Consider the following 27,006-nt stretch of genomic DNA (forward strand, 5'->3'; position numbering starts at 1 on the left):
AAAGAGCAAAAAAATGTTCGTTAATTTAATTTTTAATTTGGACCCGAAAGTGGTTTTTCGTTCGAATTACGTCACACTTAACAACTATTGCGCTTTGTGGTGAAATCGTGACATCATTTCTAGCCAATCAACGAGAGAATAAATTACGCACCTTCTATTTTCGTGTCATTTCAAAACGTGCTGCAAGGTTATATGATTTAAATAAAGTTTTATCCCCAAAAACATCAGTTAAAGGTTTCGATCTTTGCCTGTAGTCAGATCTTCACCTTAGGTGATCTTTCTTAAGATTAGATAAGAATGGTTTGGCACAAAGTTGGAAAATACGGCGTTCATAGTGGCCGAACATTGCGCTCTCCTACGAAACCTCCACGAGCTTCACATTGCACTAGAGCTGGCTATATCACAAAAGTGGTTTTTAACAAGACTGACCCTCTAGAAACAGATGAAATTAAAAAACATTTGAACAGCTTTAGAATTGCTGACGGCTTTGATAACGACCTTGTCGTGGAAGAAAGCCTCCAGCGCGGTTTGAATCCAGATAATGAATGGTTCAGAGGATATCCGTCGTACGACGCTGTCTTGTCACTAAACAAGAAGAAAAGATGGCTCCTGCCTCAGTTGCTGAGAAAAAAATTGACTGAAGATAAAGAAGCATTCGAGGGAGAAGATAACTTGGGCCCAAGGGTCGTTCTAATTGAACGAAGATCAGCAAATAGTCAAGATAATGAAGAGTCACTGAAAAGTTTAAAAAGGGGTGATTGCTGTGGAGTTGTGGATAGTAGTGCGAAGGATTTATCGAGCTTGATGGATAGAGGAAAGAAGAGAAAAACGTTTTGCCATGTTGGAGACAAATACAAGTGTTCAAAGGGGACTGAAATTAATTATGAGGTTTGTGAGAGCATCTCTGCACATTCATGGCCATACTTGAAAGAAACCGCGTCAAATCGCGCCAGGTTTGACTTTTGGTATGGGGACTTTAGAGACCGTGGCAGCATAGTTAATTGAGTACTATGGTGGCAGTAAGAAAAGGACAGAAATGATCAAGTATTGCTTGAGTGATGTTGATGATATGAAAGATGATTATGATGATTATGAAGATGATCAAACCCCAACTACTCAAGGTGGTTTTGTGGACAACTGTTTGGAACTTGATCTTGGAGCTTATGTTACAAAGGCTCTGGACAGCAAGGTATCTGGGGATATTCAGGGAAAGTCAAGAAAAATTCATCATCACGCAAAATCAAATCAAAAATTAACAGAGAACAGAAATCCAGCATCATCAAAGACTGTAGCCTGTTATGGTAAAGGATGTGAAAAATTGATTGACAATCAAGAGAAAGCAAACAAAAACAATGATGATAATGTATCAATTTTGAACACCCCTCCAGCATCAACAGCTCACTCAACGATGGAAAGTAATACTGTTGTGAAAGACTTTGAACTGTCTGTTTTGATTGACAGTTTGGACATGGATGGCCTTCAAGATAAGTTCAAGTCCAGATTTAAGGAAGGGGAGAGTATTCCACGCAAGTTCTTTATTGCTGCTCCATTCTGCCATCATCAGTATCTTTTATTTGAACCTCATTGTGACAGGGAAACAGAACAAAACATGTCTTGTGAAGTCCGTGTCACATTTATATGCGATGATAATCAAAATACTTACTCTTGTGAATCTGATTCACACACAATCACAAACAACTTCAACAAACTGGCTCAGCTAGAAAGCCAGAAAAGGTATCTAAGCATCAACGAAGTTGTAGACATCTTTGACAATAGCTTTATCTGTTGTGGAGAGACTGGAGAAACATGTGATCCTAAGAAAGAGTCCTTCAAGATTAGGAAGACTGTGGTTGCATATGATGTCCTGAACTCTTTCACTGGCCACCAAACTGAAGTGTGCTCATGGGTTGAAGCATCTAAAGAAATATCTTCTGCACTACACCAGAGACTGCCAGATGAAACTGCAGCAAAAACCTATGTCAATTCACTAAACTTTGCTAAATATTCAAAGACTTGTGAGATATGCTACACTGAGTCCAATGATTCAAATGAAGGTATAAATGATAATCTATCATATTTTTATAATATTTTCTCATAGATATCCAAAACATTTCTATTATCATGCATCACAGGATCAAATTAATTATATTCAGGAATATTAATATATTTAAACAATTGCATAACTTACAGTACAGTAGACCTCCTCAGCTCTGGAGTTCTTGAGCGTAATGTTGTCCTATTTCAGACTATGTGTCATTCCCTTGAGAATAATATTCTTCGTTTGAGTTGTATCCATATTCATGTGTCTTCTCATGTGCAACCGAGTGCAAACCTTAAAAAAAGAAATGATATTCTAGATGTGGTCTGAAATGGGAAAACATACGTCAGAGCCGAGGAGGTATATTGCAATTACAATTGCATGCCTTCAGACTTTCAACTACTACTTTTTTAAATCAGTTCACACTTTTTCCCACGATTTTTATATATGTATTAACCATGTGATATTTTATTCTGTTAAGGGTTCACAGCACTTCTGGCATGTAACCACTGGTTTTGTAATGATTGCTGGAAAATGCACCTTGTAGCACAGCTTCAACTGGGGAAGACAATAGTTTCCTGTCCTGCCATGGAATGTAGTGAAGGCATTGATGATGCAACCTTTATGTCATTGGCTCCCAAGTCTTACTTCAGGTACAAGAGCATTCAGCAGGACAGAGCATTTGAAATAAACCAGCAATGGAATTGGTGTCCTGGTGACAAGTGCCGACTGGTTGCAAGGGTGTCAAACACCAAAGGATGTGGAAGTCCAAGGGAAGCAGATACCAAGCAAGCTACACCTCTGCCATGTATGTGTACATGCTCCCAAGTATGGTGCTTTGGTTGTCAAGAAGAACCACACTGGCCTGCATCTTGTGATCAAGCACAGAGTTTTAGGCATCAAACTAAAAAATATCAAGAGGTAGTAGCCACTTCCGGTGACAATTGTGTGACCTCTGTTTCTGTTAGACGTTGCCCGAAGTGTAAATACCCTATAGAGAAAGATGGTGGGTGTCAACACATGACATGTGCCAAATGCCGTGGAGATTTCTGCTGGATATGCCTTGGTGTTTGGAACCCTTGGGGAATACATGACTGTGAAGAAGGTGTGACATCAGAGGAAATAGAACTGACTGACACCATTGGAAACTCAAGATTCAATGAGCATTTAAGAATTTCAACAATTCACAAGAAGGCAAGGAAAGTGGAATACTTATTTAAAATGTACAAGCAAGTAGAGGATATCTCAAATGCTGTTGCTACGCATCAAAAACTCATGCAACACAAGCTGCTGAATGTAAAGCTCCCTTCCAAGACACAGGCTCTTTTGGCTTTGTGCCATAAGCACGATATCCCAGAGAAGTTAAGACTAATGGTAGATACAAAGTTTGTTTCCCACAGTGTGATAGAAGGAGCTTCCATTCATATGGCTACATCCAAAACCAAACGAGGTCACCATAAGCTTCAGCAATTGACTAATGATCTGCATTTTGTGATCATTAGACTTGAGCATTACTTGAACATGAAGCTAGAGGATCTTTGCTCAGCTTTAGACCATGCCACAGTCCTTGTTGAAGCTGCTAAGGCTACAATTGTTGCCATTGGGCAGGTCACAAAAGCTAATTGTCACAAACATTAAAAGTGTCATTAAATCTTGAGTACTATACATTTACCTGCTTATTACGTACCTGGATCAATCTCCACCAATCTTAAAGAGTGATACAGTATTTACTGGGAGGTTAATGGTGAATGAGAAATCATTGAATTGGGTTTATTTATATATTCCAAGAAAATTCCTATATTTTTTGATAGAAATTAATTATAGCTAGAGAATTATTGAATAAATATTAATTGTTAATAATCATGAATAAAAATGTTTTATAAGCTGTTAAAAATTTATAAGCAAAAAATAAGTCAGGTTGAATAAGTAGTCCCAATGTTCTTGCCATATCCACAGGTTTAGTAAAACCTTTGGGGGGTGGGGTGGGATGTGGATGTGGATGCTCCCCTTGCTATGCTGCTGTTGTGTGGGAAAATTAAATCTTTGTAATCATTTCACTGTGAACTGTTGCATGAAGTTTTGCGAATATCACACTACACTCAAGAGGACACTCAAGATGCTGACACACAGTGTGACAGGATCGGACTGTTGCTGCATGTATCTACCCAAAACTTGTTGCATGCAACAAATCTGAAGTTGACTCCCATTCTAATCTTGCAACATTGTGAGCAACAAATTTCACCATCTGAACATGGCTGCAACATATTACCTGCAACATTTTGAAATTTCCAGCCAATCAGCGGCACCAAATTTTATAACTGCTGACCAAATATCTTGACATAGCAGGCTGACACAAGCGATGTTGAGTGATCTTGTTGCAAAGTGGGTCACCCCGATTCAAATTTGTTGGGGTTCCCGGGAATGAGTGCTAACGGATTACCTCGTTTGGGCTTCCTGTGGATAGACTGAAATGCAAGATGGCGACCAAACGGGCCGTAGACCACGAGCAAAGTTCACTCAGCAAAAAACGGCAAAAAACAACAACCAAGGCTAATAAAACAGAGTAAGTAGATGCGAAGGGAAATAATGAGTATGATCGTCAGTTTTGATGGTTTTGTTTTCAAAAATAAGCTGAAAGAATACAACTTTTGTAGTGATTCTCGTCTCCACGTGGTGCAAGTGTTTTTATGTTGTGTTGGATGAAGCAATGTATTTTCGACTTTTCCCTTTTTTCTTGGCATTATATAATAAAAATTTTATTTCTGATTTGGGTTGACAATAACGGTTAGCAATGTCTTTACTAAGTTTGATGAAAAACATTAATTTAATATAAGCTTTCTGACGCAAGATCTCGGATTTTTTTTTTCGTTTTGTCTAGTGAGCTAGAGAAAGAAGTAGACTTTCCAAGAGGAGGTGCTAGCGCTCTTAGTCCTCTGGAAGTTCGCAGGATTAGGCAAGAAGCTGAGAAAGATGTTCTTTTTGGGGTGAGACATAAGGAACTAGTGTGATTCAAATAAATCTTGATAGCTTGATTGTGGTTTGGATTCCCACGGAATGGGGAGAGGTACTCTTACCCGTTTAGGGTAGGGATGTGCTGCTGAGCCCTCTGAACCCTGACCCCGCTTCAGATTAAACTGCTGAAAACCATACCCTGTTTGGCAACATGTACCTGTATAGCAAATATAGGAAGGTATTCCCCCTCCCCCAGGTTTGGAGTGGTTTTATAATAAGTGGGTAACAACACAACAAATTTGTAGCTGTACTGTATCCATAACATATACAGTAACCTTAAATTCTTTGATTTCCCAAGTTGTCATAGCCTCCATCTTGGATAAATTTAACAAAACTTGTCAATGAATTCTTTTGTTATATCAACCAACATGGCTGCCCTGTCTTTTGTTACTTCACTCCCCTGGGAATGATTAAAAACCAGCAATACACATTATGACTGGATGAAATGGGGGAAGACAACAGTAATAACGTCACAACAGCGCACTCTCTCTGTCAATAAACATTTAGATCTACCTTGACTGCTAGCTTTTGTACTACCAATGGAAAAAACTAAAAGTAATAGTTATACTTCTTATATTGTAGAGAGGAGAAGAAGAGAGCAAGAAAAAGAAGAAAAAAACAAAACCAAAGAAGAAAGCTTCAAATGATGATGAGGATCAGTCAGTTGAATATGAATCATCTACCAAACACAAGCATGTTGAGAGCCTTTCTTTTAAGGTTGTTATCATTTAATAAATTATTATTTACCACATTTCTAATGTGCAGGCACATCAAGTTATGTCAGATTAGCAAAACTTTAATTAATTAATTAACTTTGATTAATAGCACTTTCCCTGTGAATTACATAATTGTAGTTCTACAATTTTTTTATATATCTAATTTTAATTTAATTTTTTTTAATTTTTAATTTTTATATATTTTTATATATATTTAATTTGGCTGGCCATCAAGGTGGCTACTGACCAGTCATTATGTTAGCCTTGTATGAACATAAAGTTCTGCTATGTCTTTGTCATATGGTACACTTGGAAATGCTTGCATCAAACCATCGATCAATATTAAAGATAGCTTTGTATTAATATTTCCAAACAGAAACTCATCCCTGGGCTGAAGTTACTTGGTGTTATAAGAGAGGTCAATCAGTTTGAGATGATTGTAAGCTTACCAAATGGATTGACAGGATTTGTTAGTATCTTTGATATAAATGAGAGGATTACATCTTTGCTGGCCTCTCATGATGAGAAACAGGACGAGGAAGAAGAGGTAAGAAAATGCTTTGGGTTAGCTGTGTTATTTTCCAAAATACTTGAACTAGTATGTTATCCATGAGGATGTGTCTTTACAAGTTTATAAAAGAGAATCATTTCTTGAATGGGAAGATGGGATAAAGAGAGTGTAAGGGCAACTTTCCATGACGATAAGGTAGAATTGGGAAAGGATGACTTGATATAGTTTTGTGAGGGGAGGGGACAGGAGGTAAAGGTCAATGCAGTTAAAGGATAGTAATTTTTGTATGACAGATGATGATTTTTGTGAGGGGGTTTGAGAAGGAGATTAAAAATGAAAATAAATATAGGTTAATCAAAGAGATCAATTCCTAAATGCTTTCTTTTTTCTTTGAATAGGATAACATTCCATTGCTAGAGGATCTTTTTACTGTCAACACCTTAGTAGTGTGTGTAATCAAAGAGATTAACGCAGAGAAGCATGGAAACAAGAAGATCCAACTGTCAATCAATCCTGACGATATTAACAATGGATTGACTAACATTACCCAAGGAATGGTAAGGGTCGGCAGTTTTCATTTTTGGTTTATTGTATAGGTTATATGATAAAATAAACATGACTTATTGAGTGGAGATATGATGGAGATATATAATATACACTGTCATATTACTTTATTTGACCACAGTCTACTTATTTCCAGGTAATTAATGGTTTTGTGTCCAGTGAAGAGGACCATGGCTATGTTATTTTGTTTGGTATTCCAGGAAAATCTGGCTTTCTTACCAAAAAACAACTTCCACCAGGTATGTTTTTTTTAAAAAAAAATAAGTAAAAATTTCATCTTCACTAAAACTTCAAGTTTGTATTTTTTGGGATTGGGTTCCCTGTGTTCCCACAGGCAGCCCAATCCAAAGGGGTTTTCCATGATACTCATTCCTGATTATTTGTTAAACAGGTAGCCTTAGTGTTGGACAGCCTGTTCAAGTTCTGGTTAAGTCATCAGATAAGGAAGGGAGAGTTATCACTTTGAGTTTAGACAGAGAAAAAATAAACTCTGCAGTGGTGAGTCTAGATTGTTGTATGGCTCATCTATATTTTGATCTACTTGTTAACTATTTAAAATATCAATAGCCAATGCAATAAATATGTTGTAAATGCCCCTCAAAACACTAGAAATTGCACTTCCAAGGGTGTCAGTTTGTAACTTTTTTCGGTGGGACCTGCCTCTGAACCCCACTAGGTACTCTCTCCTTTGGTAGTTGTTAGGCCCTCCTCCCTCCCCCCCTCCCCAAATCAAAATCACTCTCCATGGTCCCTGTTATCTGTATAAATTCATTATGAAATGCTGGAATGTGAGGCTATGCGAAAGAAATCCAATGTTCCAGACCACATGGCTGCAGCTTTAGAAAGGTACTTTGTGCTAGCCAAGTTATATTGCTAAAATATAGAAAAATTGATTGACACAGGTGACAGATGAAATGAAGCCCAAATTTTCCAGTCTTGTTCCTGGAATGTTAGTCAAGGCAACTGTAAAGGAGGTACTTATTTTTTAACTTTTGTGACTGGCTCTGACAATTTCTTATGGTTTTTATCTCTGGGACAAAATTGAACAATATTTTAGAATTCAGTCTATTTGTTTTTTTTACTAGTGCACATCCAGTGGTCTTCTGGTATCTTTTCTCTCTATGTTTGAAGGTAGTGCTAGCTTAATCCACTTGCCTGAAAATGGAGATGATGGAGTAAATCTAGAAGAAAAATATAAGAAAAAGTCGAAGGTAACTAATAACTAAAGGATTAAAAGATAAGATTTGAGAGTTGAAGGTTACGAAAGTAATTTAATAATTCAAAGAATTTTTTAGCATTCAAGCTTATGAACCAACCTCTGGACTGATCAAAGTCAGGGCATGGCTAACTCGCAGATTGAATTGGAATTTAGTAATTTAGGTTTTGCTAAGGGAGGAAAACCAGAGAACCTAGGGGAAAGCCCTTGCATCAAGGGAGAGAGACTAACAAACTCCACACACTTGTTATGCCAAGTCTAGAATGAAGGTTCTTCAACTCAAACACAGCAAGCTTTGGGTGTTTGGATTTCTTTACTAACATCAATAGATTCTGAGAAAGTTAATTTTTGAATGATGTTTGTAATTTTCAGACAATATTGTTTATCTTATTCAGCTTGTAGGTCGCATACTACATGTCAACCCCAAGAGTAAATCTGTTGGAATCAGTTTTCATGCCAGCATTATCGCAAATGCACCCCATGCATTTGGCAAGCTTGCATTTGGGGATATCATTGAGAATGCAACTGTGGTTAGAATAGATCAAGGACTTGGACTGTTGATGAAAGTGATGGACAGTTTCCATGGTTATGTACATGTATGTAGTAAAAAAATCTTTTTTTCCAGGTTATTATATGGGTTAAAGAAATTGCTATATTCCTAAGCAACTGTTTACTTCTCTGTTCTCCTATGGAAAGTGTTGAGAGAGGGAGACTGAGAAGAGGAGAGGAGGGGAAAAGCTTTTTCACACACAGTTAGCCCACCAGTAGGAAAATATATGTAGAAGAGAAGAAAAGGGACTCTTCCATGAGGTTTGCTTCACATGCAATGCCACTGTGTTCTATATTTACAACGCACATGCTGATTTTTACATAAGGAGAAAAACCAGAGAACCCTGTGAAAAATCCTTGTGGCAAGGGAGAGAACCACACATCAAATAAACTCAGCTTACATGTGCTTCAGCCGGGAATTAAACCCATGACCAAAGGGGTGAACTACACAGCTGTGAGAGACAGCACTGTAGCAGCACATGCCAACCTTGACACCCACATTGGTGAAGGCACCTGCTGAGATTACCCTGTTTGAATTGGTTATTATTTTTTTGACGAACATTTTTCTTTAGATTTCGCATGTTGCTGATAGCCACGTGGACAAACTAGGGAAAAAATACAAGGCAGGGACACAGCACAGGTATTTTATTGCTCCCAGGGTTTCCCTTCTTCTTTACAAGTACAACATATTCATTCTTTCCTCTTGATTCATCCAGGTGTCGTATTCTGGGTTTCAATTCAATAGATGGACTTGTGTCATTGACAATGCAAAAGTAAGTTTGCACATTGTGTACCATAAAATTCTGATTATAATGCCTGGAATCATACTCATTGGCAAGGGTTTTTTGACAGGCTTATAAGCAGGAGGGCTCTTATTCGGGGGGGTTTATAACTGAGAGAATAAAAGAGTTTAGAAAAAAGAGGAAGCGGTAATTTCTTTCTCTTATGTTCACAGTCAATCTCTTTTGTGTCATTGACAAAATAAACAAGGGGAAGGCTTATAATGAGAATGTTATGGTATTTTGTGTTAAAAGCACAGTACTTTTATCGATTTAGCCATAACCTAAAGAAGTTTCGTGATTATATTATTTTGTTAATTTGTTGACAGGTCAGTTATTGAAAGGCCATTTCTTCGCTACAATGATATCAAAGTTGGATCTGTTGTAGAGGTACTTGCTGTATGATCACATGAATAATTTTATTCATTTGTTCATTTAATCATCCATCGATCCATTTTTCTATTTATGCCATCCATCTATCCATCCATACATCCTTCTTTTCTTCCATCCATCTATCCATCCATCCATCCTTCTTTTTTTCCATCCACCATCCACCAATCCATTTTATTATATCCATCCTTGCCATCCATTCTATCTTATTCACCAACTCAAGTAATTTTTTTGGTCTTCAGTGTAAGATATTAACCCTAGAAAAGTTTGGAATGCTTGTGTCAGTGTCACAAAACATCAGAGGACTGGTTACCACACTGCATTTTGCTGACATCATCCTTAAACACCCTGAAAAGAAACTAAAGGACGGCAAGGAAATCAAGTGCAGGGTGAGTACATTGAAGAAAAAAACCAACACTAGGGTCTTGAAATATCTGAGTCGAAGGTGCTGCCTTTGCTCTAAAAATATATCCAAATAGTTAGACCTTCGTCATGGTTGGGATGACCACATAAAAGGAAATTCCCGTCTCATTAGGAGACATTAAGAATAGAGGGCCACAAGTTTACCAGTGCGAAGTTGCCACTCTCCTTAAGCATCACTCTTACTAAATAAATGAATAAGTTCTTAATAATAATGGTAACATGTTTCATCATCAATGAAGGTACTAACAGTTGATCCTGAGAAGCGACGCCTACACCTAACCCACAAAAAGACCCTTGTTTCATCGGACCTTCCCATCATCACTCAGTACAGTGATGCTACGAGAGGGATGACGACACATGGTTTCATTACATCCATCAGAGAGCATGGCTGTATTGTCACCTTTTACAATAATGTCAAAGGTTTTATACCAAAATCTGAACTAAGGTAAGAACTCTATTTGAACCCAAACTGTCAAATATCTGCTATCCCCCCCATCCATCAGAGAGCACAGCTGTATTGTCACCTTTTTCAATAATGTCAAAGGTTTTATACCAAAATCTGAACTAAGGTGAGAACTCCTTTTGTACCCAAACTGTCAAATATCTGCTATCCCCCACCCTCCCCCTCCCACCAATAATTTTTCGTTGTATATACGAGTGATTCTGGTAGTCGTATTACCTGCAACAATTTCTTTCTCCAATTAATAACTTTGCTTGACATGAACAGTATTCAGCCACAAGAAGATCCTCATCAAGTCTTCTACGTTGGCCAGGTTCTAACATGTCATGTAATGAGCAGTCAACCAGAGCAAGGGAAGATGAAGTTGAGCCTAAAGGTATGTATTCAAGTTAACAGGACAGCATTATATTACTACCCAAAGTTGGAATGTATTGTTCTCATTCTAAAATTTGATTGCTTCTTGCTGCTTAAGTGGCCTGCCCTGGTTAAAGTAGACATACTGTACTTTAAACGTCCATGAAAATATATGAATACCTGTCTGTCCTGCTGAATACCCAAGTCATTTTGTGAGGAACGTGTATAAAGTACTGACTTATGGTGTGTAGGTCACTGGTACGACTTACTGTAACATTCAAATGTCTACCGATAAGAATGGTTGTCGTATGACTGAGAAGCATAGGATACTGATTTGCGGTATTTCCAGGTTATGACATACTGTATATATTTTAGCATTGCTTCCCAAAGGAATGGTTCTCTTGTGACTGAGAAACTTACTTACATATAGTAGTGACTTTAAGTATGTATATGGTATGGCATACTGTAACACCTTATTCCCATAGTCTTCCTATGAATAATCCAATCATAGTGTTTTAGCATTGCTTCCCAAAAGCTTGGTTCTCTTGTGACTGACAAACTTACTTATAGTAGTGACTTAAAGTATGTGCATGGTATGGCATACTGTAACACCTAAGTGGCTTCCCATAGTCTTCCTCTGAATAATCCAATCACAGTGCTTAGCTCTGGGTACTGTGAAATATGCTACAGTTGCTATATACTACAGTTTTGCTATATGCTACAGTTGCTGTTGGCTATATATTTGCCCTCTCATTAATTGCCACTCATACAAAAAATCACTATTAATACTTATAATAACTTGACATCATTTATTGTGTTTGTTAATGTGTTAGGCTAGTTCTGCATTGGCATCACCTTCATCTAACCAACAAGAGAGTGGAAAACCAGGAACCGTAAGTGATTGCAATACTCCAGTTTAGAGTTCTCTGTTGGCCTTGAGTTTGTATTGTTGAAGTTGAGAATTCTTTACTTTACCATTGGTATATGTAACTATATTCTGTCACTAAAATTAGGCTAACCTTTAGTAAATCAGTCTGTAATCAAGAAACACAGCAGTATTGTACGAATTTGAATACAATCTATGCTATATTTAGAGCTCAGAATAATAGCTGCTCAATGATAATAATAATGATAGTTTGGTTTATTGACATATTACTACACATAGACAGCGAATTGCGAATTTTGGTCAACACACTGTCCATTGGACAGTCAATATTTTCAACACAAATATCCATCATTCCATTTTATTGCATTCATTATTCTTCTCTCACTTTGTAAACCTTGTTATATATCATCATCATCATCATTTATTCATCAATAAAATATTATGATCTTCATAACAGAAGGTTGATATTGATGTTGTGGCCAGCAGCAGCGAAGGACTTGATGTAATAGTCCAACCTAAAGGATTCCCAGCCTTGTTGCCTGTAACTCATCTGTCAGATCACCCTAGTCACTGTGAACCTTTGGTCAATCTCTACAAACCATCTGAAAAACCAGTCAGGATAAGTGATGCTTTGTACTATGGGCAAGGCAACAAAAAGACAAATGTATCCTAAAAGCTGTGCTTTCATTTTTCATTTTATTTTTATTTTTCATTATTACTACAGTTGCTGTTATTGCTGCTGCTGTTGGTGTTTGTTGTTGCTCCTGTAGTTATTTATTGCAGCTATTGTTGCTGCTGCTGCTGCTATCGTAGTTACAGTTACTGTTATTGCTGCTGCTGCTGTTTTTGCTTTTGTTGATTTGTTGTTTATGTTAATTGCTGCTGCTGTTACTACTGCTGCTGCTACAGCTGCTTTTGTTAGCATTGGTGCTGGTGCTGCTGTTGCTGCTGCCATTTGTTCTGATGCTATTGCAGTTTTTATTATAATGTTAATGCTGTTGCGGTTGCTACTGCTACTTCTGCTGCTTTTGATGTTGGTTTTTGTGTTGTAATTCTATAACTGAAGATGACATTACTAATAGACTGGTTTATAACCCCTTAACAAAGCTTACTACAGATTGTTTCTCTCAAGCCATCACTCAAAGCTGCTGCACAAAACAAGAACCAGCTGAAGAGTTTTGAAGAACTTGAGGTTGGAATGGTCCTTCCAGGTTTTGTGAGGCAGATTATGGGATATGGCGTGTTCATTGAGTTTGCTCCTAGAATCTTTGGGCTTGCACCCAACTCTGTAAGTGAAGATTTTATCATATACAGCTATAAGAATTTTTTGTTGGCACCCTGAAACAACTTCTGGGCTGACCTAAGTCAGGCCACGGCTAATTCAGACTGAACCCTGAAACATCCTCAGGACTGTTCCATGTTAGGGAATTGCTAACTAACAGATCAAACCCAGAAACAACCTCTGGGCTGGTCTAAGTCAGGGCATGGCTAACTCACAGTTTAGTTGGAATTTAGCTCAAAATCAAATATTAAATGTGAAATCTCTTATTTTATTTTCTCTTTTTGATGACATTACATAACATTTTGTATAAGTACAAAATAAGAATTTTCAGAAGACTTCAATATTTAAATTAAGACTCAATATTACTTGTAATATTTCTAGAGCAGTTAAAAGTCAGGGTTAAAGCATGACTAGCTGTATTGTTTTTATTTTACAGTTCCTTGCCAATCAGTTTATCTCTGATGCTTCAGCACATTTCAAGATTGGACAGTCAGTAATAGCAAAGGTAAAAATAATAGTATGCTAACCCCTTGCATTATGGTGTCATTAACTACAGCTACCACAATCCCTTGCACACATTCTTTTGTTCAGTCAATAAGTACCAATTACTGTTCTAATGAGGCCTTTTAAATTTAAATAAGAAAATAAATCTGTGAAGGGTTTGGTGGTGGGAGTTGAATGACGCCATCATACAAATATCCTAAATATCAAACATAGATAAGGGTTTGGGGTTTACTCTCTCCCCACAAATTCGTTCTGGCAAATTAGACACTGGTTCCCTAAACTAGTTCTACTACTGTAAGTTCTTGTTTTGTGAGTGGTGTTTATTATTTTATTTCTGTTAGGTGACTGAAATTGACGAAGAGCGTAAAAGATTCCTTGTGAGTCTGAAGCAGTCAGATGTCATGTCAGATAACGATGGCCAGTGGGATCCAAGAATGGCTGTAGAACTGCTTCGAAACTATCTTAAGGAGCAAGAAATGATACTAGAAAATATTGCTAGTAAATCAGGTACAAGCGTTGTTGTTTTTAGCTGTGAAATAAATCGGTGACAGAGGCTGATTCACTTTTTCAATGAATTAAGGGATGGGTGTTAGGATAGATGTATTGATATGTGGAAGTAGGAATAGATGTTAGAATGGGAGTATGGATGGATGGGAGAACAGAAGGATAGATGGACAGATGGATGGGTGGATGGGAAGACAAATGGATAGATGGATAAATGGATGGAACAGACTGACAAAAGCAAACAAAAGAGTAACCGACAAATACCAAATGCAAGCATTCATAACCTAGAATTACTTTACTTCTTTAAACAGAGAAAGCCAACAACCTGTTATCTTTAAAAAGAGGAAGTTGTATTGAAGCAAAAGTGAGTACACTACAATATAAACAGTCTATAATTTTTAACAGGTAGAATTAATAAATAAACCAACAAATGATTGAAGGAACGAATGAATAAACGAGAATTACAACCAGTCTTCTTGCAAAAAAATTGAAATCTCTTTCCAATAAAAAGCAAGTGTTTCATGTGTTTTTTGGCCCTAATTATTCAATAATAATCTGGTTGTAGGTGATTTCTGTCAAGAAACATGGTATTACTCTACAACTTGCCAATGATTTGAAGGGATTTGTCCCACATCAGCTAGCACAAGGTATATAGTCTTAGGTCAACTTAACAAGTGAGGGAGTTTCTTGAATGTCTCATTTTTCAACCCATTTTCAATTTTCCAGAAATGTTATCAGTTTTCATTGGTCAACCTATTTTTTGAAATTTTATATCCCAATTTTAAAGTTACATTTTGCTTAATATCATCCAGCTTTCCTGTAATAGTTGTCGAAGTTAATATATAACTATATTTCACACCCTAATTATGCATTATCCATTTTCTTTTGAATTTCCCATTTTGCTTCTCATGTTTCAAACAATGGTTCCATTCTTTTTCATCTCATTTCGCGTCCCATTTGCCATCTTTCTAGGTGTTAGCTGCCAGGTAAGTGAGGTTGTATATGGTGTTCTTTTGGATTATAACATTGACAACATGATGGCAGACATAACCCTGATGCCGAAGATCGTAGATGAAAGAAAAAAAGAAATGGGTCACAAGCCAAGCAAGAAAAAGAAGGTAGAGCTCATTATTTTATTTAGATGTATGGGGGGAAAATTGTTTTTTATTGTACAAGTGTATTTAAAATTTTACTTTTCAGATAATCTAAAAATGTTGAGAAAAATCTAGCATAGAATTTAAAACAAGATTTCAAATATACCTTTCTAATCACCAGCTCAAGAGTAATCAAGCAGTTGATTGCAGTGTGCAGCTTATTAAAGAAGATTACATGATAGTCTGTTTGGATGACCAACAACACTACAGTTTGGCGTTTGCCCCTTCCAAGATGGTATGTTTATGGATTCTGTTCAAAGTTGGGTTACCTGTGCTCTGCTACCACAGGTAGCCCAATCAGACTTTTCACCAAGTCAACCGTCATTGTTTTGTCTTTTATTAGCATCTGAATGACATAACAGATCCATCCAAGAAATTTGTTATAGGACAAAGTTGTACTGCTACAGTTCACAGGTATGGCAATAATTCTCTAATAGCTTTCTTATCCTATTCTTACAGGTGTTTTTATCATCCTTTCATTTTCTTTATTTCAGCTTGCAGCCTTGCATTGTTGTGCTTCCAGAGAGGAGTATTAGTTCAGAAAATATTAAACCTGGCATAGAAACTACTGCAGTGTAAGTATGCAGTGAATGGATAGAAAAATGGGAATAAATAAGTGGATGGATGGAGGGAGGGAGGGATAGAAGGATGGAGATAGTTTGGGATAAAGGGAGGAAAGGATGGAGAGAGGGAAGGAGAGAGTGAATATGTGAAAGCAGAAGGGATGGAGAAAGATGCCAATGCAGTAAGAAAAATGAATCTATTGATCATGGAGGTAGGGGAAGAAATTTATATATATATAAATATTAAAACCAAAATAATAAATTGAAATACAGATAAAGGTTTTGAAATTTCTTCTTCTGTTATTTTTTTCAGTGTCAAGTCTGTCAAAGGTCTTCAGATGAATGTACAACTAGACAATTTTGGGTTGAATGGAAGAGTTCATATCTGTCATGCTGCAGATGTCATTGAGAAGGTACAGAATATACTGTGTTATACTAGTCCAAGAAAACAGTCATATCTCTTTCAGGTAGCCTAAGAGTAACAGCCAGTCATCAGACAGATTTTGGAACTTGTCTGGGTCAAGTCTTTGTCTTTTCAATCATTTTGACCAGTAATATTGAGCTAAAAATGAGGTATGACGAACCTAACACCCTGACCTGCAACTGACTGGCTGTTATTGTAAGTCCTGGGTAGAGAGGGGGATATTGATATTAGATCCTACCCACATGAGATAAAATAGAGACCCTTGCCACCCTTTTTTAATTTATCAGAGAAGATGTTTTGTGAGCTTGCGTTATCTAGGCGAAGAATTTGAGATCTTTGCTGTTAACACATGTGAAGGGTAATCGTGTACTTCATGACCAGCCAGTAATGTTTCAAAAAATCATACATGTATTATAAATCTTCTATGTTTCGTTTTAGGGAAGCTCTCCCTTAAAACAATATCATCCCAATGACAAGATTAAAGTGAAAGTCTTGGGGATAAGAGATGCCAAAACTCACAAGTAAGTGTCAGGAAAGGAAATCAAGGGTGACATAGCAATAGTACACTCACCTCTCACCTCGGGGGTTTTGGGTTTGTCAGGTCTCTCCTGTGCTTCGAGGGTTTTTTCTGGTTCTTGGTACTGTAGTTTTCCTCCCTACGCAAAACCCAACAGACTAAATTTCAATTCAATATGTGAGTTGGCAGTTAATTGGATTACAATTGGAATTTAGAAGTTGATTTTACGCAAAGAGGGAAACCAGACAGCCCGAAGAAAAACCCTCGAAGCAAAGGGGAAAACCAAAAAGCAACTCTGCTTAGATATGACACAGAGTCAGTGAAAGGTTTTTCAAGGTTTTCATAAGATTTGGTTTATTTTTCAATAGAATTAATTCAGTTTTCTATATTTCATGTGTCTTAATTTCCACTCACTTTATCTTTACAAAGGTTTCTTCCAATAACACACAAGAATTTTAGTAAAGCATTTGCAGAACTGTCTCTAAAACCAAGGTAATGGTCAAAATATGGCTGAGTTAACTAATTCTGCTCATTTACTCATCAACCATATTGATATTATTCATTATAATGTATTTGAGATACAATGCACATGCTGATTGGCTGGCTACCATGTTTATATCAGAGGACATAGACATGCTGGTGCAAAATTTTTAAAAAACATTTTATAAAAGAAATATAAAATGGCTGCTTAAGACTCTGTACTGTGATATAAATACTCTGGGAGCTGTAAAGCACTCAAGAAGCAAAAGAAATACTCTTGAAATTATGCCTCCAGTGTGTTTATATCACAGTACAGAGGCATGCGCATGCATTTTATATCCCTTAAATATATATTATTATTTTTATCTTGTTTAGTGATCTTGCATCAAGCTCTGCTGAAACAGAATACAAAGAAAAGAAGCTTGAAGATTACAAGATTGGTGATAAAGTTACTGCTTTTGTCAAATCAGTAAGCAATCATTTTGCCCTGTCTAAAATGTTGTGAATTTGTTTTGGGTGCAATGTTTTACCATTTCAGACTGTGTGCCATTTCTTCTCACATCTGGGGTCTCAGATTAAATTTTGAAACTTGGCATCTCATATTATGAATAGGGTCCTAATAGGGTCCTAATTTTAAAGTCTTTTTCTAAGTTCTGTGGTTTTTCTCCCTCTGGAAAACCAAACAAGCTAAGTAACAGTTTAACCTGCGAGTTAGCTGGGCCCTGACTTTGGTGGGTCGAGAAGTTGTTTAAGGGTTTTGATAACTTTTGAAGGTAAATCAACAACTACATGTACTTGTTGTCATGCTTGCAGGCTACAGATCATTGTGTCTGGATGGTTGTCTCAACATCAGTCACTGGTAGACTATCGTTATTACAAGCCTCATCTGATATAAAGGTAAACAGACAAGAAATAAGAACTGCTCCTAAAACATTCTCCTACATTCTCCTCCTTTGAAGGAGCTCTCTGAAAAACATGTCAGTGATGCTTCCTAGTAAAATATCATCATCAACATTAACATCATCATCATCAACATCAGCACCAACATCTTTATCAACATCAACAACATCATCATCATCATCATCATCATCAACATCATTAGCAACATCATTATCATCATTACCATCACCATTATCTGTCAATCATTGTACTCACCCTGCACTTGATTTCCATCATACAAGCACTTAGTTGCATTCACTTTCCATTTATCCAAAAAAATGAAAACTAATTGTCATCACCACTGTGATGTTATTTACAGGTTCTTAAGAAGCTTGCTGCACATTTCAAGCAAGGCAATGGCTATACTTGTCATGTGATTGGTGTTGATACCACCCATGATGCTTTGGACCTGTCAATAACTTGTAAGTTATTCCCCAAATGCCTCTAACATAGCATGAATATATCTTTCTACACTAACAAACATCTGCCGAGTACATACCGGTATGTGATATATCCATGAAGAACCTTCAACCTTCCCAAGGAAACATAAAGCAATTTGTTTCAGGGGAGGGGGAATCAGTATTCTAATTTGGAAGACAGGGTAGTGTCATGGTTAGTTGGGTTACTTTATTAAAATCCCAGTTATATGACCACTAGTCTGCTAACACAAATATCCTTCCACTTTTGTGAGGCCACTTCAACAGTTATAAGCCCACCTCAGGTATCTCGTGTTTATTTAGTTGATGCACATAAAAGATTGAATGGGAAGATAACAGAAATGAAAAAAAGTTTCCATTTCATCCTAGACTTTTTTCCTTCCAGTTATAAGCCCCCCAGTTACAAACCTTAACAAAACTTACAAATGAGTTTAACATATTTTTACTTGAATCAGATAAGCCAGATGATGCCTTGGGCAAGGGTCAGGTAGTACCAGGGCGCATCAGTCGGGTTAAACCATCCTCTGGTCTCTTTGTACAACTGCCCTTGAATAAATGTGGTATGGTGTCCTTGACAGACGTACAGGACCATTATACTGAAAACCCACTAGAGAAGTTTAAAGAGAGACAGATTGTCGAGTAAGTATGTGTTTTGATTAAATCTTAGTCTGAAAAATCATTGATATTTTCTGAGATAGCAAGCAAGGGACATCATGGTAGAGTTTGGATGCAAGAATCTTTGGTTTTGCATCTGATTTTGCTTTTGGGAAGCACCAGTGGCGTGCGCTGCTAATGAGCAGCCTCTCACCAATGCGGCCCGAGTTCAAGTCCTGCCAATCTCGATGTCGTATGTGAGTAGAGTTGTTTGTTAGTTCTCTCCTGTGCTTCGAGGGTTTTCATCCCTCCTCAAAAATCAACTTCTAAATTCTAATTCGATCTTTGGGCTTTCACCTAGTTTGGAGCCAAGCTCTGTTGTGATTGTCCCACGCTGAAAGCTTTGTAGATCTAATGGCTCATGGCTTCAGTTATCAGTGTGAAACATGGCAGACTGCACACAGATGTATGGGACAGAAGAAAGGGCTAAAAATATGGACCAAGATGTGCAAAGCAAACGAGCCAGATTATATTTTTATTTAACAGAGTGAAAAATCATGGAGCAAAGCTGGGATAGGAGGGTGATAGAGAGACCAAGATAAACAATTCTTTTGTATTTTTAGGTGTTACATCTTAGGTCAAAAGGATGATGAACATTTTGACTTGTCTCTGAGGCCTTCAAGGTAAGTGAAATAAGTGGATGAACGAGATCAATGGAATTTGATCAAATAAATGAAAGAATGTCGGAATGGATAACTGAATGAATAAATGAATGAATAAACAAGCGGGAATTACCTTTAAAGGTAATCATATAACCTTTGCAAGTGAGTTAGAAATCCTTGATGACATGAAAAAGATTGTCATGAAGTGGAAAATAAACGATCTTCATTTGTTGTTGTTCCTTCTTATTTGTTGTTGTTTGATCTCGTTTCTTTTAGGACGGAAGCGGAAAGTACTAAAAACCAAACAGGTATGAAAAAAAAAAACCATATATAATTCTGAATTTTTCAAGATCACTGTGTTGTGTTAATCAAGCACATCACTTTCTTATATCTTGTCTGGGTTGAGCAGCATCAGATTGGTGTCATTTTGCCGAGTGGGTGGGGGGGAATTCCCTGGTAAATAGGAACAAGGCATATGGAGTAAATGGATGGTATCTTTTCTTTTCAGTTGATGATGGTGATTATCAGCCTACTATTGATCGTGACATTGAAGATCTAACAGACATAGACGTTGGTGACCTAGTAAAAGGTTACGTCAAGGCTATTGGCAAGGCAGGAGTGTTTGTTAGGTAAGAGCGTCTTTTATATTTACAACAAAGCCAGACAACAGATAAAACCTGGGCTTTCAAATGCTTAGCAAAAGGAAATGACAAAGCAGTCAACTGACCCAGCTTTTTGTGAATAAGTGAATGTGCTTTTATCATGTAATTCCAAAACCCACAGCAAAGGAAAATAATTATCATAGCTGGAAAGAGCACGTTAGAATCTGTAAAACTGTTTAGTTTGAAGGAAGTAAGTTAAAACCTCGTGAAGATATGAATTTTCAGAAATCGAAGGCATAATACGTCAGGGTATTCTGAGTATTCTCGTACTTATGTTTTATTTATCTCTTCAGCCTGTCTCACACCATTGTCGCTCGTGTGCAGATCAAGAATCTTTCACATTTCTTTGTTAAAGACTGGAAGCCACTTTTCCCTCTTGGTAAACTCGTTACTGGAAAGATACTAAGGTAAGACCCATTATAATGCACCTATATTTACTAGTATTATACTATAATATATACTAGTAATGATGCAGCAAAGTCCCGCCCACTGTGAAGGCAAGTAAGACTGCGTCTAAAGACAAACAGCATTTTCAGTTACCCTGAGCGGAGGTTGTTATAAACGCTCCACAAATGAGCGGAGCAATTCAAAGATGCCGGCTTTTTGTTTCGTGTGAACGGCAAATCTTGGCAACGCCAGAGCAAACAGCGTTTTCGGTCACCCTAAAAAGAGACTGTAAAAAAACCTTCCTAAACAAAGCAATTCGGAAACTCGGGCTTATTGTCTCATGTGGCGGCGAAAGTGGAGCAGCCAGAGCAAACCAGCTGCACGTGCTTATTAGTCTAGCACCAGCATAATGGAATGAATGCCGAAAAACGATGATAATGATATGTTTGTTTAAAGCATTGATCCATCAACTGGACACGTGGAGATGTCCTTAAAGGGGAAAGACACAGGGTTACAAGACCCTGCACCAAACCCAAAGATAAAAGACAAAGAAAAATCAAAGAAAAGAAAAAGAACAGCTGGTTCAAGTGATTTAAAAACTGTTAATGATGATGGGGATGACAATCATGGTGACGAGGAGGATGAAGAAACAGTGCTTAAGAAACTCAAAGCAGGTTTGTCATTAAATTCAGAACCGTAGCTTTCCACGAAAAATCGTGGGATTAGAAACTCTATTAAGCGACCAACCTCTATGATCATGCAACCAGTTTTCAATGTCTCAAAGTAAGAGTTAATTACCTCGGAGGCAATAAGCCATATACATCCCGAGGGCCGCAGGCCCGAGGGATGTATAGGCTTATTGCCTCCGTTCGAGGTAATTAAGTATTTTATTTATCAATTGAGAAGGTTTTCTATCAAATGTTGCTCATTATAAATGCGAACGGTCTATATATAGTTATTAACCGGGTTAATAACTATATATTGACCTCGCATTTATAATGAGGGTTATAACAAAAATAAAGCCTTGTGAATAACAAAGAAACCCGTGTCAATTGATAAATAAGAGGGGTTTCCAGTATTCCGCCATACCTCCATTAAACGGCAAACCTCTATTAAGCGGCCAATTGTGACAGTCCCAAAGGTTTTTAGTAACCCAAACCTCTTATAAGCGACCAACCTCTATTAAGCGACCGATGACTATTTAGGGGTCACTAAGCAATTCGCCAAAATTCCTCCAAAATACGATCTATCTGTTTTATCATATTCATATTATCTAATGATAAATACATTAAACGAGGGTGTAGTGATCGTTCACATTGCTTCAACTTATAGTTTTCCAAACTTGATTTTGGATATTCACAGGCGAATCAGATAGCGAAGAAGAAGAAAAGCAAGATACCGACATTGAAAGTGAAGAATCTGACGAAGAAGAAGACGAAGAGGACATGTCTGAAGAAGAAGTGGTAATGATTATATATTTAGATCTTATTAACCGAGCGGGAGATCTGTACGGGATAATCTTGACCGAGGTTAGAATGTACAGACCGAGCGCAGCGAGGTCTGTACCCGACCGAGGTCAAGATTATACCGTACAGACCGACCAAGCTCGGTTGATAAGAGTTTTATTATATGACCACTTTTCATTGAAAAGGACAAAATGTTTTCGCCGTAAGATTAATATGCGATCGGACCGGTTAATACCGGAAAATCTAGGTGGAGTCTTTGTCTCTTTTCAACGTGCAGTTAATCTCACAGATTTGCTCATTTTTGTTATGTTTCCGTGATTTATAGGATATGGATGTCAAGAAGCGTTCAAGTACGGTTCCACGATTACAGGTAATGATGGTAATATGAGAGAAAACAAAAGTACTTGTTCTACCTTCTTCCCGCGTCCTTTTTCGTGTACAGCTATTTCAAAAAAGGTTGAATACTGCATATTATTCACTATTCAGTTTTACGTTTGCCGTAAACGAGATGCTTAACCTTTCTATTTTCAAATCCCTCGCGGCAATAGACCCCTTGCGGCACTTCGGAATGCAGCTCAATTTAGAGGGCAAAACGGTTCTCAGGAGGTTAAAATTATTTTGTTTTTTCCTCTAAATTGAGCTGCTTTGACGTCACCGATGCAAGGGGCTGTTGAGGATTATACTCAATGACATCCAACGTGCGTATTTTAATCCCCGTCTTTGACTCTGGACGTATGAAAGGGTGAACAGATTCCGGGTTTAGCCCAAGGGGACGCGTCTCCTCCTTTTATTTTGGTTATTCATAGGGGTTCGTCTAACACCGAGGCACCCCAGCCTCCCCCCTTTTTCTCCGATTCCTGGATATTTGTGACTCTTTACATCACTTTTCCTCTTATTACCTTCCTACTCTTACTCTTCAGGTTTCTGGGGGTTTTGATTGGAATGCTGCTGATGATAATGCAGATAATCACCCAGATGACAGTGAAGACAGCAGTGACAGTGAAACAGAGACTGCGGAACAGGTACGGTAACACACGGTACCAATGTGATCTATACATGTCTTTTGGACTATATGTTATATTAATGCACGAGTGTGCCCTACAAGTGGTAAATTCTTTTTCAATGCAGAGGTAAACATTTCGAGCCAATAACATTTATAGTTTTCCCATTCGTTTGAGTTGGATGTTTTAACTCTCTTGTGGATGTCAACTTTAGGTTTCACGAAAGAAGAGTAAAAGACAAAAGAGAGCAGAAAAGAAAGCAGAAGAAGACTTCTTATACAGGGTAAGTTTTTTTGTATTATTCTTGCAGAACTTCTGACACTATATCCCACAAGGATGTAGTATGACACTGGAGCTGTAGATGTTGTTGAGACCACATTGAATCTTTTTACTGTGAGATTTGAATTCTAGAGTCAACATTAAGGAACGACATTAAAAAAATATTCTAAAGCCAGATAGGAGTGACTACTTAAGAAAGGGAGGGGGCTGAAGGCTTATAATGAAGTTTACTTACAATAATGATAGCTTGATAAGATTGTATTTTTTCTTGTAATCACTAGACAGAGCAAGCTCTCCTGGATCAAGACCGTCCCCCGGAGTCTGCAGAGGATTTTGATCGTTTGGTGCTGACATCTCCTAATAATTCAGTTCTTTGGCTTCAGTACATGGCATTTTATCTCCACACTACGGAGATTGAGAAAGCTAGGACAGTTGCTGAAAGAGCAATCAAGACCATTTCATTTAGGTAAGAAGTGAATGATGCTTCTCAACCTGACGTTGATGTTTTAGAAGATGATGTCGATGGACATGATGGTGATGTTGATGACACTGACGATGTTGTTGATGGTGATGATGTTGGTGCTGATGTTGATAATGGCGCTCACAAGTTGATCATGTTAGAAATGGTGATGGTGACGATTGCATTAAACAATGATGATGCTATAATCTATACATGACATCTCTTAGGGAAGAACGTGAGAAATTAAACATCTGGGTTGCTCTGATGAACCTTGAAAACCTGTATGGAACACAAGATACTCTAGTCAAGGTGTTCGAAAGAGCACTGCAGCACAATGACCCCAAGAAAGTCTTCTTCCATTTGATAACCATTTACTCCAAATCAGACAAGAATGAGGTGGGGACCAATTTTATGACTATTGATATGCAAGTAATTTAGTAGCGGGCGCGCGCGTGTAGGTTAGACACTGATTTCGCGCCAAATCCACAACAAGTCCATCAAACCGCGACCAGTTTTTCAAATGGCATTTCTTTACTTCACCCGACATTGAAAAATGGAAAAAATATAATAACTTATTTCTATGGGATTTATTAACCATAGTTTTCACGTGGAGTCGCGGAAATGCGTCGGAAGCGGAATCGAAGGCATAGGATAGTTTGCCTTTGCTTGTGCTTCTGTTTATGACGAGCGGTTTTCACTTGAAATTTCACGGATAAACTATTTCCGACGCCGACTCTCTCCAAAGAGAAAACCAGATTTAAAAGCTGCGAAAGTGTTGTATGGACAAATAGTTAATATATTGGTTGGATTTGATATTTTTCTACTTCAGCTTGCCGAACAGCTGTTCCACAGCATGACCAAGAGATTCAGTCAAAGCAAGAAAGTGTGGATCGAGTTTGGCAGGTTTTACATGAAGAACGGAAAACTTGAATCGGCCAGGAAAATCCTGCAGCGAGGGCTTAAAAGCTTGCCTAAGAGAAAACGTGAGTGTTTTTTAGTGGACCAATCAAATAGCTAATTGAATTGGACAGTTCATGGGGTGCAGTGAGGTACAGGTAGTCCGGTCTTGCGAGTTAAAAAAATTAAAAATTAAAAAATAGAAATAAAAGGAGTAAAAAATTGAAATCCGAATCATGTCACAAACTTCACTACCGCTCCTTGCTCCAAAGTCTCCTTTTCTTCTAATTAGCTCGGAGCCCTTTTTACCTCCCCTTAAAATGGAATTTATATCTTTTTTACTCTTAGACGTGGAAACGGTTATCCAATTTGCCATCATGGAATTCAAGCATGGTGACCCTCAGCGAGGCCAGACAGTTATGGAAGAGGTGTTAAGTAATTACCCCAAGAGATCAGACTTGTGGTCAGTGTATATCGACATGATGGCCAAGCAAGGCGACCCTGAGGCTGTCAGGTAAGTACCGCTTTTCAATCTTTTCTCTGTCTCTGGCCGCTTTTCAATCCTTCAGGATTTGTGACGTCAGTTTTGGTCGTTTGTTTCCTTTTTATTTACTTGTTGTATTCAACACAAACACAGTCCCAACTAGTAAATGCTAGTCATTATCAATTTGCCTCTTGAAGCACTAAGAATGAATGAATGAATGGACGGACGGACGGTCTTTCCTATTCAAAAAGTGGCAAGACAGGAGTCTTTGAAACTTGACGTTTTAAAATTTTGAATGACAAATCCTGATGAACATGCAAATCTCGTTTTGTTAATTCGAACTTCAAAGTCGTTTTCAATGAAATTACGATCCTAGAACCCTAGGAGTTTTATGCAGAATGTGACAAGACTGGAGTTTCATCTAATGGTATAATTTCTTTTGCAGGAATATCTTTGAGAGGGTGATTCACATGAACTTGTCTTCTCGAAAAATGAAATTCTTTTTCAAGCGATATCTGGCCTTTGAACGCGAATACGGCGACGAACTTAGCGTTGAGAATGTGAAGACTAAAGCCATGGAGTATGTGGAGTCGAAAGTGGCATTGAATTGAGAAAAAGTGGAGGAAAATTGGAATGAAAGAAACAGGAAAGGACGGATGAACATCTTAGAGAAATGCAATTTGAAAGAAATATTTGAGAGAGAGTTTTTAATCAAATTTATCACTTCTTGAAGAGTTACATAATATTTTAATTCAGTTTTTGGAGGAGATGTCAATGATTAATGCGAGGTGTATAACATGAATGATCAACTAAAAAAAGAATAACAGAATCCATGATGATGAAGACATTATTGTTGAGAATGTGAAGCAAAACTAGTTCTTGATAATAAAAATAAATGACACATGTAACTGTTTCATCTTATCTATCCCAATGTGTGCTCCCAATGAAGAAATACGTTTAAAATATAGTTGGGAAGTGGAAGGGAATTGGGAGCAGGGAGGGATAACATGTTGTATCAGAAGGGTCTATTTGAGGAACACCATTTGAGCTTTTCCAAATTTGATTGTGTGACCACAAAAAATGGCTGCAAGTGGAGTTTGGACTTGATGTGTTCATTCCTTTTCTATATTTTATCAAATCCAACCTCGACTTGCAACCATTTTTTGGGTCACTCAAATTCTGAAAAAGTCTATTTTCAACTTAACCTTACAGTGGCAGATTTATGAGGGGTAAGGTGGGGTTTGGTTATGATTTCCCTCATACATAGTCGAAACAAACCAAAAGCTAACCAGACAGATGAATTTTTTATAGCTTCTAAATTTTCCAAGGTAAAGTTTCCCATTAATCCCTGTTGGAGCTCATTGAGTCTCATTAGCATAATGAAGCTGGAAACCACCCTAGCCCAAAAATGG

General features: G+C 37.6%; 1 protein-coding gene, 1 long non-coding RNA gene and 1 other non-coding gene across 3 annotated transcripts; 2 read left to right on the top strand and 1 right to left on the bottom strand.

Moving 5' to 3' along the window:
- Nucleotides 1–190: 190 nt before the first annotated feature.
- LOC116296818 (uncharacterized) lies at nt 191–3,705 on the top strand. The gene is made up of 2 exons (XR_016118928.1): nt 191–2,054; nt 2,520–3,705. It is a non-coding gene; the product is annotated as an uncharacterized LOC116296818 (transcript).
- A 763-nt stretch (nt 3,706–4,468) lies between these two features.
- On the top strand, nt 4,469–26,498 carry LOC116296819 (protein RRP5 homolog). Its single transcript, XM_031704915.2, has 48 exons — nt 4,469–4,601; nt 4,917–5,022; nt 5,633–5,767; nt 6,143–6,313; nt 6,676–6,834; nt 6,978–7,080; nt 7,233–7,339; nt 7,744–7,815; nt 7,927–8,052; nt 8,453–8,653; nt 9,179–9,246; nt 9,323–9,379; nt 9,715–9,775; nt 10,018–10,164; nt 10,438–10,643; nt 10,926–11,034; nt 11,846–11,905; nt 12,356–12,562; nt 13,016–13,186; nt 13,617–13,685; nt 14,026–14,191; nt 14,500–14,552; nt 14,754–14,835; nt 15,161–15,306; nt 15,464–15,577; nt 15,686–15,756; nt 15,837–15,917; nt 16,219–16,318; nt 16,768–16,850; nt 17,276–17,338; nt 17,702–17,795; nt 18,140–18,223; nt 18,585–18,687; nt 19,158–19,341; nt 19,920–19,979; nt 20,235–20,266; nt 20,467–20,587; nt 20,914–21,027; nt 21,464–21,681; nt 22,370–22,470; nt 22,799–22,843; nt 23,394–23,495; nt 23,689–23,757; nt 24,035–24,219; nt 24,441–24,609; nt 25,043–25,196; nt 25,459–25,624; nt 26,040–26,498. The coding sequence occupies exons 1-48, from the start codon at nt 4,516–4,518 to the stop codon at nt 26,203–26,205; spliced, it is 5,547 nt and encodes a 1,848-aa protein (XP_031560775.2). The 5' UTR covers nt 4,469–4,515; the 3' UTR covers nt 26,206–26,498.
- On the bottom strand, nt 13,428–15,570 carry LOC148914163 (uncharacterized). The gene is made up of 2 exons (XR_016118933.1): nt 15,449–15,570; nt 13,428–15,240 (listed from the first exon to the last, which is right to left on the bottom strand). It is a non-coding gene; the product is annotated as an uncharacterized LOC148914163 (long non-coding RNA).
- Nucleotides 26,499–27,006: the final 508 nt, after the last annotated feature.

The sequence above is a fragment of the Actinia tenebrosa genome, unplaced genomic scaffold (genome assembly GCF_029948245.1).
Source record: "Actinia tenebrosa isolate PJP-AT-01 unplaced genomic scaffold, QUT_ActTen_1.0 PGA_scaffold0__85_contigs__length_37466705, whole genome shotgun sequence".
NCBI classification, from domain to species: domain Eukaryota; kingdom Metazoa; phylum Cnidaria; class Anthozoa; order Actiniaria; family Actiniidae; genus Actinia; species Actinia tenebrosa.